We start from the raw sequence: 15,343 nt of genomic DNA, 5'->3' as shown, positions 1-15,343 counted from the left end.
TAAATTGTGGCCCCTGGTTTTAGATACCCCAGCTAGGACTGCATCTATCCTATCTATCCCTTTAACTACTTTGTAAGTTTCAGTGAGTTAACCTTCTTCAAAAATCCTAGAGAATATAGGCCCAGTCTACCCAATATTTCTTCATGGAACGGTCCCACCATCCTGGCAACAAGTCTGGAGAACCTTCATTGTATTTTCTCTATGATGATGATAATTTCTTGATATAAGTAGACCAAAATTGCACAAAATACTGTAGATACGATCTAACCAAGCTCCTGTACAATTGAAGCAAGTCTTCATTATTTCTGTGCTTACATTCTCTTGCAATAAAGGCTAACATTCCATTAGCCTTTCTAATAGCTTGCAGTACCTGCCTATTAGCCTTCAGTGACTTATTGGCAAGGATATTAGTGTCCTTTTGTACATCTCCACTTCCTAACCTCTTACCATTAAAGAAATACTCTGCACATCTTTCTACCAAAGTGGATAACCTCACATTTTCTTACCCTTTAATGAAGACTGTCCAAATCCTTCTGAACCCACCTTACATCTTCCTCACAACGCACATTCCCATTTAACATTTCCAAATTTACAGATGATTCAAAACTACGTTTGGTGCCCACCTCCAAATCATTGATATATGTAGTGAATAGCTGGAGCCCAAGCACTGATCCTTGCAGTATCCACTAGTCCCAACCCGCCAATGCAAGAATGACCCATTTTATCCTACTGTCTGTTTTCTCTCTATTGGCCAGTTGTTAATCCATGTACATTGCCACCCGTCCCATATGCTTTCTATTTTCTAACCAGCCTCTTGTTGGGTCTTTAGTCAAAGCTTCCTGCAAATCAAAGTATGTTACATCGATGAGCTCCCTTTGTCAATTTTGTTAGTAACATCTTAAAAACACCAGTAATTTTGCTAAACGCAATTTTTCATTTGCAAATCCATCCTGACTATGCCCAATGAAATCATTGGAGTTGAGGAACAGAATGACTATGACTACATTCTGCTGGGAGTATTTCAGAGGTCTCCAAATAGTGAGAAAGATAGAACAACACACCTGCAGAGAAATTGAGATGTACAAAGACTACAGAGTAGTTACGTTGGGAACTTTAATTACCCAAGGGCACAGCAAAAAAAATTATTCTGGTCAAAAAAAGAACTTGACGAGAAGAATGTACCACTCAGAAGGCACAGCGACCTGGGTTGAATTCCAGCTTCGGGCAGTTCTGTGGATTCTGCATGATTTTCATCCGGGTGCTCAGGTTTTCTGCCACAGTCCAAAAATGTGCAGGTTAGATGGATTAGCCATGGAAAATTACCCTTGGTGTCCAGGGATGTGCAAGCTAGGTAGATTAGACATGGGAAATGCAGGACTACAGGGATGGGGTAGATGAGCGGATCTGGGTGGGATGCCCTTCGGATGGGCAGTGTAAACTCGATGGGCCGAATGGCCTACTTCCCCACTGTAAGGATTCTATGGTTGAATAAAACGTGTCCAGTGGGGTCTGACAATGGCCAGTGTTGGGGCCCATGCTGTTCTAGGTTCATGTAAACGATTTAGACTTGAATGTAGGAGGATTGATCAGTAAGTTTGCGGATGAGACAAAAATTAGGGAGGTAAATAGTAGGGGATAGATTACAGGAAGATACAGGCGGGCTGTTTGGTGGCAAATGGAATTCAATCTGGATAAATGTGATATGATGCAGTTGGGCAGGACAAACCAGGCAAGGCATGATGAACAGGAGGACCCTGGAAAGCACCATGGATCGGAGAGGCCTTAGTGTGTATGTACAGCTGTCCCTTATAGTACAGGTGGATGAAGTGGTTAAGAAGGCACATGTATACTTCCCTTTAACAGTCAAGGCATAGAGTTTAAGAGCACGGAAGTTATGCTGGGATGTTGGTTAGACCACAGCTAGAATATTGTGTATTGTTCTGGAATCCACATTATAAGAGGAATGTGACAGTACTGGAGAGGGTGCAGAGGAGATTTACCAGGATGTTATCTGGGCTGTGACTAGTGGAGTGTCACAAGGAGTAGACCTAGGGTCTAAATTATTTACTGTATGTATTAATGACTTGGAGGTGGAGCAGAATGTAATGTATCAAAATTTACTGCTGATACAAAATAATTGGGTGATCATGTTGTGAAAAGGATATAAGGAATCTGCAAGGGGATATAGAGTGGGCAGAAACCTGGCAGATGGAGTTTAATGTAGGAAGGTGGGAGGTCATGCATTTTGATAGAAAGAATCCAAAGGCAGATTATTATTCAACTAGATAGAGATTCCAGAAAAGTGCAGTGCAGATGTATTTGGTGTTTTTTCTGCATGAAACACATGAAGTTAGCATACAGATACAGCAAGTAATTAAGAGCCCCTTGGGGGCTTGAAGTTTAAAAACAGGGAAGTTTTGTTACAACTATACGGAGTGGTGAGGAGGCTAGAGTACTGTGTACAGTTTTGGTCCCCATATTTAAGAGAGAATATATTAGCTTTGGAGCTGCTAAAAAGAGATTCACTGGGCCAATTCCTGAGATGAAGTGGTTGACTTATGAAGAATGGCTAAACAGGTTCAGCTTTTATTCTTTAGATGATAGAATGAGGGGTAATCTTGTTGAAACAGACAAGTTTCTGATGGAGCTTAACAGGGTAGATATTGAGAAGATGTTTCTATTAGTGGGGATATCTTAAACTAGGGGACGTAATTACAGAGAAATGGGGCTCTCGTTTTAAACAAATGAGAAAGAATTTCTTCTCCTAGTGAATATCTGTAATTCTCTACCCCAGACAGTTGTGGAGGCTCGATCACTGAAAATATTTAAAGAGATGTTTGAAAAATCAGGGAGATGAGAGTTATGAGGAGGTGCTGTTATATTGGAGTTGTGGCCTTGGACTGATCAGCTACATTGTTGTTGAATAGCAAGGTGGGCTTGATCAGCCAAATGGCCTTCTATTGCTCCTGCTTGTTATGTTCTTTTTCAAATAATGATTGGGATAACATTGGAGTCAAGGATGAAGTAGGGAGGAATTTCTGTGATGTCTTCAGGAAAACTTCCGTGGTCAGTATTTTCTTAGCCCAACTAGGAAAGTGCCGTTGGTGAATGAGGTGGGCCAAGTGTCTGTGGGGACCTCTGGGGTAAGAGTGATCACTTTATCATAAGGTTTGGATTAGTAGTGGGGAATCTAAATTAAAATTTCTAAGTTGGAAGAGGGCTGATTTCGGTCGTGAAGATGCAGTGGGGAGGATATGGGGAATTCAGTCATAATTAAATTGATATAAACACTGACTGGAAATTAAAGAACCAGATCTTCTATGGTAAGCTAAGAGGAGCAGTAAAGATGAAAATAAGGCTGATAAGGAGGGAATATGAGTAAAAAAATGGCAGTTAACTGAAAGGCAAGTCAAAAATCTGACAGTGGCATGAAAATAGTAAATGACTAGTAAGGGGAAGGTCCAACAAGAGACAAAGTGAGTGATATTCTCTCGGAGACACAGGACATAGCTAGAATACTTAATGAGACTCTTATATTGGTGTTTCTCATCAATACAATATTGGTCAAAGTGCACAAGGTAATGGATGAAATGAAAATAAATCAATGGAAGAAACTAGAAAGGATTACGGTGGATGCGTTGCCTGGCCTGAATGCTTGCATCTCTGATCACTAAAGGAAGTGGGAGCGGAGACAGTAGACATTATAATCTTCCAGCTGGACATAGGGTAGGTGCCAGAGGTTTGAATTGATTAATGAAAGCCAACACGCAGTCAGTGCCTACTTGGAAAGTAACCAGGAGTCATTGTCTAATGATGTATGGTAGGCCATTGAGGACTGAGATAAGGAGAAATTTCTTCACCAGAGAGCAGTGAGCCTGTGGAAATCGCTGCCACAGAAAGCCGTTGAGGCCAAGCTATTGAATGTTTTCAAATAGGAGTTAGATGTAATCCTTGGAGCTAAAAGGGTCAAAGGATATGAGGAGAAAGCAGGAACAAGATATTGAGTTGAATGATCAGCCATAACCATAATTGAATTACGGAGCAGGCTCAAAGGACTGACTGGCCCATTCCTACTTCTATTTTCTATGTTTCTCTGAACCTTGTTGTTCAAACAATTGTTGACCTTCTGCATTGGGTGCAATATAAACTCTTTGTGATGTCAAGAAATGGTTGGAAGCAGTGGATACTGCAAACACCATAGGCGCTGGCAACATTCCCCTCCGGGAATTGTGCTCCAGAACTTCCCGCTCTCCTAGTCAAACTGTTCCAGTACAGTTACAACACTGGCACCTACCCAACAGTGTGAGAAACTGCCAGGTATGTCCTTTACCCAAAAAGCAGGACAAATCAAACCCGACCAATTATCACCCCATCAGTCTACTTTCGATCATCAGTAAAGTGATGGAAGGTGTCAACGGTGCTATCAAGTAGCTCTTGTTCAGTGATGTCCAGTTTGGGTTCCGCCAGGGCCAGGCAGCTCCTAACCTCGTTACAGCCATGGGAAGTTATATGAGAGCTGTACAGAACTTTGGTTCGGCCACAACTGGAATACTGTCCGCAGCTCTGGTCACTGTACTATATGAAGAATACGATTGCATGGAGGGGGTGCAGAGGAGATTCACGAGGATATTGCATGGGATGGAGCAGTTAAGCTATGAAGAAAGGCTGGATAAGCTTGGGTTGTTTTCTTTGCAGCAGAGAAAATTGAAGGGGATGTGATAGAAGTGTGTAAGATTGAGGAGCATGGACAGTCTGGTTAGAAAGCAGCTGTTCCCCTCAGTCAAAGGGTCAAGAACAAGGGTTCATAATTGTAAAGTGAAAGTGAGGGGATTTGAGGAAAAGCATTTTCACCCAGAGGATGGCAGGAATCTGGAATGTACTGCCTTGAAGGGTAGTTGAGGCGGAAAACTTCTCAATCTTCTAAAAAGTACTTGGATGATCACTTGTTGTAACATTTATGGCTATGAGCCTAGAATGGGAAAGTGGGGTTAGTGTGGGAGGTAGTGTATTTTTGGTGGTACAGACTCAATGGGCCAAATCTGTATGATTCTGATTCCCAACAAACTTGAAGTCGATAGAAATCAGGAGCAAAACTCTCCACTGGTTGGAGCCAATCTTGGACAAAGGAAAATGGTTGCGGTTATTGAAGACTATTCATCTCCATGTCAAGAGATCTCTGCAGGAGTCCCTCATGGTAATATCCTAGGCCCAACCATCTTCAACTGCGTCATCAATGACCTTCCCATCATACTGATGATTGTGCAACGTTCAGCATCATTCATGACTCCTCAGGTACTGAGGTACCATTTCTTTCAACGTATCAAGAGTTAACATTGACAAGAAACTGAACTCAACCAGCTATACAAATACTGCAGCTACCAGTGAAGGTCAGAAGCTTGGAATCCTGCAGCGAGGAACTCACTTTGCACCTCCTCAAAGCCCGTCTACCATTTCAATACAGTGCAGAACTGGAGGAACACAGCGGGTCAGACAGCATCAGAGGAGCAGAAAAGTAGACATTTCGGGTCAGAATTCTTCATCAGGACTACCCCCATCTAGCATTTACAAGGTAGAATTCAAGAGTGTGATGGAATACTCTTTGGGTTGGATTTGTCCTGCATTCTGTGCACCGTCTCCCACATGGTCAGGTTGTTGCCATTGTTGTAGTTGCACTGGAACAGCTTGGCTAGGGTAGTGGCAGGTTCTGGAAGCTCACATCTTCATTCCTGTTGCTGGAGTGTTGTCAGGGCCCGTAGTCTTTTAGAATTGAATATCTTCAGCTGTTTCTTGATATCATGCAAAGTGAATTGAATTGACTGATGTGATGTGATGCTGGGGACCTTGAAAGGAGGCTGAAATGAATCATTCACTCGGCACTTCCGGTTGAAGATTGGATACAAATATCTTTTGTCCTCACCTTTTATGTTGATGTTGTCAGCTCCCTTCTTGTTAAAGATGAGGGTACTTGTGAAGCCTCCACTTCCTGTCAGCTGTTTAATTGTCCACCACCATCAGGACTGGATGTAGCAGGACTGCAGAGTTTAGATCTGATCCGGAGGTTGTGGGGTCACTTAACTCTTGTCTGTTACATGCTACTTTCGCTGTTTGACCCGCAGATAGTCCTGTGTTATTAGCTTCATCAGATCAATATCTCATTCTTAAGTATGCCTGTTGCTGCTCCTGGCTTGTCCTCTGCACTGTCTATTGAAGCAGGGTTGATTCTCTTGCTTGAGAGGGGGATATGTCAGGCCATGAATTTGCAGATTCTGTTGGGAGTATGATTCTGCTGCTGCTGTCCCACAGCACCTCATGGATGCCCAGTCTTCAGTTGCTAGGGGCAAGTCTATCCCATTTAGCACAGTGGTAGTGCTGCACAATACTGTATCAATGTTCATTCATTGTCTCTGTGTCAAAATCCTGGAACTCCCTTCCGAATAGCATTGTGGTGTACCTCCATCACGTGGACTGCAGTGATTCAGGCAGGCAGCTCACCAGCACCTTCTCCAGGGTAATACTGGTCCAGCCAGTGATGCCAACATCTCATAACTGAATAAATTAAAAGGAAGAGAAATTGAGGTTATTTAGTTACAGCAAATTTTGTTTTTACTGGTGCTCTTGAAAAAACTGGCAAAAGTTATATACCTGAAATACTGGAAGTTTACAGTATTATTTCAATCTCCATGACATCCAAGTATTCAGTTGAGGGTGCGAGTGAGAAAGCTCTCTGCCGGTAGATTTTATTTAAGGCCAAGTTGCATTGCTGTTTAAGTGACTTATGCCGTATATAAAATATAACAGTGATGCATTACATTTCTATTTCTTAGTGTGTGTTTTCACATTGATCATTCGGGCCTTTTGATCAACCAGCACATTCCTGGTTCCATAGGTGCTGGCTAATAAAATGATAGCTGTATTGCTTAACACTCCAGTCCATAATGTCTTCATGTTCCAGATCGTGGTGAGCTTTTCGTGTGGGGCAAGAATCTCCGAGGTTGCCTTGGCATTGGAAGCATGGACGATCAGTACTTTCCCTGGCGGGTAGGCCCTTCACTTATTTTTTTATTCTTGGAGTTTCAATTTCTATATCAAAATGAAATCCAGTATCGCAGAAAGAAACCTCTATTGAAGGAGAATACCTAGGGAGAGTTTTTCAATACAATATTGTCTCAAATCTTAGCCATTGTAATCTCAACAAAAGATTCCCCTAAAGATACAGCTGCTTGAGAATTCTTTTTGTTTCACTTACACTTTGCCATCTACTTTCACCTCAAACTGTATCAAAGAAATTCTCTGTTTTGTCAAACTTGGATCACTTGTTCTTCCAGTTCACTGGTTTGTTATTGATGATAGCTTGCCAGATGGAGCTCATACTTGGGGTCTCTCTTGGAGCCCAGTTCCTTTTCTGCTACATTCTGGTAAGACCATTCTTCCTAACACTGAGTAGCCAGAGAGGAGGTAGCTAACTGCATTTGTTGTTTGTTTAGGTGACAGTACCAGGCGACGTCGTGGATGTGGCTTGTGGGGTGGACCACATGGTGGCACTTACAAAATCATTCATCTGAACTGATACTAGCTGAACACAATGAGAGTTTGCAACATGGATCTTCTTTGATTCTGGACCAAAATCAGCTGCCCAGGATCCCTGATCTTCGTCCAGTATCCACAGAAGAAACGTATGTGCAAAAGAGTTCCTCTTTTTGTATCGCAGTGTGGATCTACCTTGCACAAGTTAACAAGACCTGTTGTTGGTCCAATATTCACTTGAATGGAACAGCTTGTGTTTGTGTATGTTGACCTTTTGAAGTAAACTTTTCAAATATGTTACACTGTCCACCATTCATCAACCTATTTTGTTATTTCTCCTCTCTAGCTAACTTCTCTTTCTAGCTTTCTTTCTTGAACTGGTTGCCTCTCTCAATTTCCTCCTCTGCACCTTTAAAACTGGATGGAAGGTGCCATTCTAACTAAATCTAAGAGTGTGCTGTGATTTTATTCCAACTGTTGTATCAATAGTCGTGACTGTTGGTGTAAAGATTATCACAGATCTATTTTTTCACATGATCAGAATCTGGGATAGTTTTCTCACCATACTGAGAAACTTGCTTCATTTTATTTGGGAAATAAATATTGAGGTGCTAAAGGTCTTTGTTAATTTTACTCTCTGTAGGGCATTTTTTAACCATCGGCACCTTTTCCTATCTCCCATTATCTCAGTACTTTTGCTCATTGTCTTTTTGTGTCCTTTCATACAAAATTATTTCCAGTTTTTCACATGACCACCATTGATAGTCCCTTGAATTCTCTATGTTCTTGTCTCTAGGATACAGTATACTTAATGTAACATGCTGCTGTGATGTCACAATAATGGTGGTGTTTGCGGGGCAGTAAACAGTACAACTCCTGTCTAATAATACTGGAATAAAAATAGCAAACTTCAGTGAAAGCTGAGCTTCCTCCGTGAGGCAGGAAACTTTGGATTCATATGTAAAAGAGGAATCCTAGATTCGTGAAACTCAAGATTCACAGAATTCCGGATTGGTATGTGAAAAGGGAAATCCAGGATTTGTGAAATGCCAGGTTCATTTCACGTATGAAAGGAAATTAAGAAAAGATCGTCCAATCCATTAAAACCCATCTCATGAACAATCTGATGGATCCCTGACTGCTGTTCCCACCTTGAAGGCAGTGCCGTTGTGATTGCTGTTTGCATGAACAGAGACTGGAGTTTGGATTGCTATTTTACTGACATCTTTCTGCAAAGGCTTTCTGTGAGGAACTGCTTCAAGTGAGGAGTTGATTAAACTTCTTGGCAATTGTCATTGAGTATTTAAACTGTGCTAGAGAATATTGTAAGGCTACAAAGCTGGAAAAAGACTGGGTCAAGAGGAATAAGCTGGTGTCTGCACACTGATTTGTGTCCTGTGATTCTACAAGAGTTGAAAAGCTGAATGTACTTCACAAACCAACAGGCCCATGAAGGAGCTCTGCTCAACCCTCTGGAAATCACTATGGGTTGATTTCTGGTTTCTGTACCAGTGAGTTGTGGGAGAAATGCTTCCTGTGCTTATACCTCAATTGCCAAAAATTGGTTGCAAGTGAAAATGTACATGGTAACACTGAGTTTGAAGCTGTGGTGATCCCTGGACTGATCAGTGTGTTGTGGAATTGTTGAGTAGAAAGATAATACAGTCACAATGTCACACTTGATAAGTAGAACTGCATGGGTAAAAGCAGTATTGCTAGGTGAACTTGCCAATGACTTGAGTGGATGTGTAGTCAGAAGACCATCTTCAGGTCAAGGAAAGCACCAAGGTTTCAAACACTTCAGACAGTTGCTAGGACGAGGAGTGGACTTGGTAGCAGGGACACTGAGTTGCTGTCAGGACAGAAAACAATGGCTTCCATGTCCCCAATATTTATGTGTAAGAAATTTCTGTTCAACTGTAAGGAAGTTTGGTGTTTTTCATTGTCAAAATGAATTAAATGAATTTCTTTTCTTACTTTATGAAAGTCTGATTGATAGCTGCACTCTGCCTCTAACAGTGATTAGCCGTCATTCAATCCGTTTAGGTACTGCTGACAGCTTTGCAAACTGCTAATTACTCCTCATCCAGCTGTTAGCATTTAACAAGAATGCAGGGCTAGCAAGTATTCAGTATCAACTGGTTTGACCAGCTGCTGGTTATAACAAATCAAAGCAAAATAGACAATAGATTTATTGAAAGATCTTCATGTTGGCAGCTGTCAAATTATGATCAAAATAAAACCAGTAATAGTTCACTACATATTTACAGGCAATCATGAAGATAAAATGAAACATGAGCTAATAAAACGGCTGCACAATTTAAGTATGCAAATAATTGCAATATATTGCAAAATGTAGGTCTGTTTAATTTACAGAATAGAAAGAACACACACTCCACAAGAGGACACACTTCACAATTCTACAATATGGGGAAGTGATGGCGTAGTGGTATAATTGCTAGACTGTTTGAGATCCAGGTAGTGTTCTGGAACTGTGGTTCGGATCCTGCCACAGAAGATGGTGGAATTTGAACTTAGTAAAAAAATTACAAGTCTGATGATGACTGTAATACCACAGCCGATTGGTATAAAGATCCATCTGATTCACTAATGTCCTTTAGGAAAGGAAACTGCCATCCTATACGTGACTGCAGGCCCACAGCAATGTGATTGACTCTTAACTGCTCTCAGGGAAATTAAAGATGGGCAATAAATGCTGGCCAGTAACACCCACAATGAATGAATGAAGAAAACACACATCTGCACAGGGATTATCATTACTTTAAACTCCTGCCATATGCTTTTTATATTGAAGTCCATAGATTATATGTTGTCATGGTGTCCTTATAAAATTCTCAATCATTTCCATCCTTTCATGTGTTTTATAACTTTTGGCATTGAGCTTTCTTGTAATCTATACACTTTTTTTTAATTCTTTTACCTTGTTGTCTTTTATCCTTAATTCCATGACAGATTTACTTTTGTGCATAAAATCCTTTTGATCCTGAAAATTGAACAAAACTAGAAAGGATTTGAGAATTAGTGTTTCAAGATTTGACCCTCCTTCAGAACTGAAGAGTAAAAGATTCAAAGGGATGGGTAAATGAGACAAACTCCCTCGGGAGAAGTACCATTGAACCACTGTTGGACTGTGTCTCAATTCAATAATGGAGAGAATCATTAAAGAAAGTAGGTGGCACAGGGTTAGCACTGCTGCCTCTCGGTGCCAGTGACCCAGGTTCAATTCTGGCCTCGGGTGACCATCTGTGTGGAGTTTGTACATTCTCCCCATTTTTGCAAGGGTTTCCTCTGGGTACCCTGGTTTCCTCTCACAGTCCAAAGATGTGCAGGTTAGCTGGATTAGCCATGCTAAATTGCTCATGGTGTCCAGGGATGTGCAGGCTAGTTGGATTAGCCATGGGAATTGCAGGGTTACAGGAATAGGTGTGGATCTGGATGGGATGCTGTTTGGAGAGCAGTGTGGACCCAATGGGCTGAAAGGCTTGCTTCCACACCATAGGGACTCTTTGATTCTATAAAACAGCAAAGGTGAGAGTGGGTAGTGGGTGTGGCAAATAAAAATTAGTGGGATTTAGAGAGCTCAGAGAGTTGAGCTGTTCAGGAAACTGCTCATTTATTTTGCATGTGTTCTTCCCAAGGTAGTGACAGATGCTCAAATGGAGGAAATGAGAGAGAAAGGACACAGCAGTTGCGTGCCCTGAAGCATATTTGGGGTCCTAGGCAATGTGTGGGTGAAGAGCAGCAGGAAGTATGGGTGTGAGAGTGAGAAGATGGGAAGTGGAAGGATTGAGAAATGTATTTCATGGTGGAGGTGTCCAAAATGACACAATCTTGAAGGTGTTGAAAAGGTGAAGAACTAGAGAAGGTCAGAACTGAAGTGCAGAGAATGGGACAGGCCCACAGATCCTGGGGCAGCCTCAGTTAACTTAACAAATGTATTCAGTTCTAGTGCAAAAGGTAAACTTCCAGATTGAATGGATTTGGGGGAACTGGCAGAATGATTATTTTTAAAGCAGAAGGTACACAAGCATGGGTGTCTCTGGAGGATCTGTTTGTGGGTGATGATCTGACTTGGACAACCACAGTCTTAATTTGAGTTGTTCCTTATTTTCTGCTTTTTAATCAATGTACACATTACTGACATTTATTGCCCATCCTGAAGGATAGTTAAGAGTCAACCACGTTTCTTTGGCCTGGAGTCACATGTAGGTAAGGACAGCAAATTTCCTTTTCTAAAGGTCATTAGTGAACCAGAGGGATTTTATAATAATCAAAGTGGTCACCTTTAGACGTGCTTTTAAATTCCATTTCTTATTGAATTCAAATGTCATCGCCTGCCATGGTGGGATCCGATCCAGCATTAGGTGCTGGTCGACAGAATGTTAGCCTGAAGTTCTAGATTACTAGTTCAGCACCATTACCACTATGCACCAACTCCCATTTAAGAAGGAAGTAGTTGCAACTTCCTTGACCCATCCATGGCAATCCTCCACAAGATGAACATACAGCCATACTAAAGTTAGTAAAACCAACTGAGGTGAGAATAGTAGAGGCCTTGGTAGGGACCTGAGTAGTTTAATATTGATGAGGATAGGCATAAGAAGTTAATTTAGTTAGAGATGGTTGAAGTTGAGTATGGGTAGATAGCCTCTGGTGAAGAAGGAGGTAGAGGGACAGGATATCCACAAGTGAAAGAGAGGGCTGTGTCAGAGAATCAGAAATCAGCTCTGCTTATCTGGATCATATTTGGTCACAGTTTATTTAAGAGTGAAGTAAAACCAACGACTGCTCTGAAAACTTATACATCACCTCTCTTCAGTACAGTTTTAAAAAAAAAAGCCAGTCCATCCTTAGCCTGACATCACAGTGAACCTATGAAGGCATACAGAGTGAATTACCCCAGCCAAGTGCAGCCCAGCACAGCACAGTTTAGGACAGCACAGTACACGAGGTCCTAGCTCTAGCTCCAGCTCCAGCCTCCCTCTAGACCATTCGCCCCAGGCACAATGTCTTGCAATAGCCTGGAGTCATTTGAAGAAGCACATTACGATGAGTACGAGTATTACAATCTGGCAGATTACCCGGCTCACAATGGAGGGAAAGGCAGGAGCAAGAAAGAGAGCGTTCGGAATACGAATCGCAGTTGCCCAGCTGGGCATGAGAGGAAAATCATGGAGAAAGTCTACAAAAGTGACCTGAAAAGGAAGAGAGCTCAAAGCTCATCCTAGGTGAGTGACCTTTTCCCCTTCCCCTCCCCACACACTTGCGTGCCCCCTGTTCACTGTGCAGGATGTGCAGTGCCCAAACAAACTTCAGTTGTCAGGAACCTTTTGTGTAATTAAACTCAGTGCTTTATAGCAGCATTGGCATGAAGTTGGATACTGAGCTAAAGAAAAACATCTCGGGTCAGATAAGTTCTAAGGTGTTTCTTCATGAGGAACAAGACCCAGAGACGTTTTGGGTGGGAATTCCCAGCTTTAGCAGCTGAAAGCATAGTCTTTCTCTCAGAAAGGGTTCCCTTTTCTGGTGAATTTGGATACAGCCATTTCAGTTTGTCATCTTCTGTACTAACAAAGTGGATTGTCTCTGTTTAATTCCAAAGTGCAATAGGGAATAACATTTGATTCCACGGCTGAGCTCAGTTTGGGGATTTTAACTAGGGTGTCATGAAGGTTCAGCTAGCCTCAGGAGGGGGAGAGAGCAGTTCAGAGATTTAAATGGTTAAATGGACTTAAATGATTTTACTTCAGGTAGCAGAAAGGAAAATATTGGAAAACACAAATTTTGTACACTGAGTCCTGACTGACACATGGTTTTGATTCAACTGAAAAAATGAGTCACAACAACATTACAGAATCACATATGTATTCAGTTGCACAGAAAGATCAAGTAACATCTGCTACCGGTAGCTTAATTGGAGTGAAGTCATCAGAATAGGCTGTATTTGGAATTAAGGACAAATGAATATTTATACAGCTTCTTATAAGAATAGGAGAAGACCATTCAGCCCAACCAACGCGATTGATTATCTAAGGAAATTTGCCTGCCCAACAAGATCCATCGATCTCAGTTTAACATTTCAGTGACTCCCAACATCTGAAACTTTTTGGGGAGAAACTTTCTGATTTCCATTACCAATTTATGTGAAAAATTCTCATAGATTTCACTCCCAAATGGCCTAACTCTTATTTTAAGATTGTGTCCCTTTGTTCCGAGTTCTCCCATCGGAGATTAATTTCTCCCTATCCACCCAATCAAACACTTCTTGTTATCATTTTAAACTCTTCAATTCTTCTACTCCTTCCAAATTGAGGCAATATCTGATGTAACCCCTTACCCTATCTGTCCTAGATGTGATTTCAGTCTAATCTCACACCACATATTTGACTCTTAATACACATATGGTGTAATCATGGTGGACAGTAAAGCTTATTAAAATTATCTACATCCCAAGAATAAAAGAAAAGGTGAGGGATTGACATTATTATTAGCCTATGCTCATATTCAATTAAATTTGTTTCTCTGATTCACCTTCACAGATTTTCAACAAGTGACCTTGATTGTTCCATCAACATCCTGAGTTTGGTTTCTTACTGTCTTGTGAAGTACCATCGCAACATAAGTTCTCCAGTTGTTGGAATAATGACAATTGTTTATTGAAGCAGCTTTCAATAATGTTTTGGGAATGAGTAGTAACTTTTGATGAAGCACCCATTGTGGAAAATCCAAGATGAGGAATTAAAGCACAATTGAGTTAGTGTGTTGTGTTTTGTAGGTGCTAAAACTGATAGCAATAGAACTTCTAACCATGAGACAAACAGAATGAAGACCATTTTCCCAAGTATGGTTTAATCTGATAATTGGGGTTGTCAATGTTTGCCTGTATTGAATAAACTTATAAATGAAAATGAGCCACAAGTCATGTCTGTTTTATTTGTACTTTGACTTTTTGATGAGTTCTCCATGTGTGGTTACTGAGTTCAGCAAAGGTGTTTAATAGCCAATATGTCGAAAACAATGAAACATTAAAATAATTCCCAGTACTAAGAAGTGATCCTACTTGTATTGATACAGAATGTACTGATAGCCCAGTTATATATATATATGAGCTTCACGACATGCATAGGCATCCAGTCAGCTTTCAGACCAAGGGCCAGTTCGCATGATCCCTGAGGAATCTGGTAAATTTGATTATTTCAATCAGACTCTCAAACAAAGAAGTTTCCAACAAAATTGTGCCAGTTTGTAACTTTTTAATGAGAGTCAGAATCAAAATAACCAGCAAATCGTGGTCAGTGTAAAATACTAATTAAACATGGAGTAGCAGATACAAGAGAGGCTAGCTCGCCAAGTTTTTGAGCAGTTAGTCCACCTGGAGGGTCAACCACACCATTTTCCCAGCAGAATTCCAATCCCCTTTTTTTCAAGGACTTAATCATTTCTCTTCAGGAGGTTGTGATCCAAATGGTCTTCTATATTTTAACACCCTTGGTATTGGTATTTGCTTCCAGGTCAAGGATCGCCAAGTCATATGGACCAATATTTATTATCCAAAAGTTGTAAATTATCTCTTTATAATTATTACAATCCTTTTAAAATCTTGCAAACATTTACAAAAAAAAAGGCCCCATTGTTGCAAGATAACAAGGTGTAGAGCTGGATGAACACAGCAGGCCAAGCAGCATCAGAGGAGCAGGAAAGCTGACGTTTCAGGCCTAGATGCAAGTTTTCTTTACTGCTATTGTTTCTGGGTCAAAAGCTGTCACAATGTAATGAGCTGATTTTATGAGGTCTGGGT

At 41.1% G+C, this 15,343-nt stretch overlaps 1 protein-coding gene across 3 annotated transcripts; it reads left to right on the top strand.

The window, feature by feature from the left end:
• The first annotated feature begins 6,647 nt into the window (after window positions 1-6,647).
• On the top strand, window positions 6,648-14,457 carry nupr1b (nuclear protein 1b). 3 transcript variants are annotated; one of them, XR_007264799.1, is made up of 3 exons: window positions 6,648-7,038; window positions 7,485-7,673; window positions 14,085-14,457. XR_007264799.1 is itself a non-coding variant. In XM_020510938.2 (2 exons), the coding sequence occupies exon 1, from the start codon at window positions 12,552-12,554 to the stop codon at window positions 12,771-12,773; it is 222 nt and encodes a 73-aa protein (XP_020366527.2). In that variant the 5' UTR covers window positions 10,946-12,551; the 3' UTR covers window positions 14,085-14,457. The 3 variants fall into 3 exon arrangements, 1 of the variants encoding a protein (XP_020366527.2); XR_007264798.1 differs by lacking the exon at window positions 14,085-14,457 and adding an exon at window positions 8,321-9,505 and having other exon boundaries at window positions 6,651-7,038; window positions 7,485-7,785; XM_020510938.2 differs by lacking the exons at window positions 6,648-7,038; window positions 7,485-7,673 and adding an exon at window positions 10,946-12,773.
• Window positions 14,458-15,343: the final 886 nt, after the last annotated feature.

Source organism: Rhincodon typus, chromosome 26 (genome assembly GCF_021869965.1).
Source record: "Rhincodon typus isolate 14 chromosome 26, sRhiTyp1.1, whole genome shotgun sequence".
NCBI lineage: Eukaryota > Metazoa > Chordata > Chondrichthyes > Orectolobiformes > Rhincodontidae > Rhincodon > Rhincodon typus.
The sequence above is the reverse complement of the archived record's forward strand: the minus strand, read 5'-3'. Positions and strand labels throughout refer to the sequence as shown.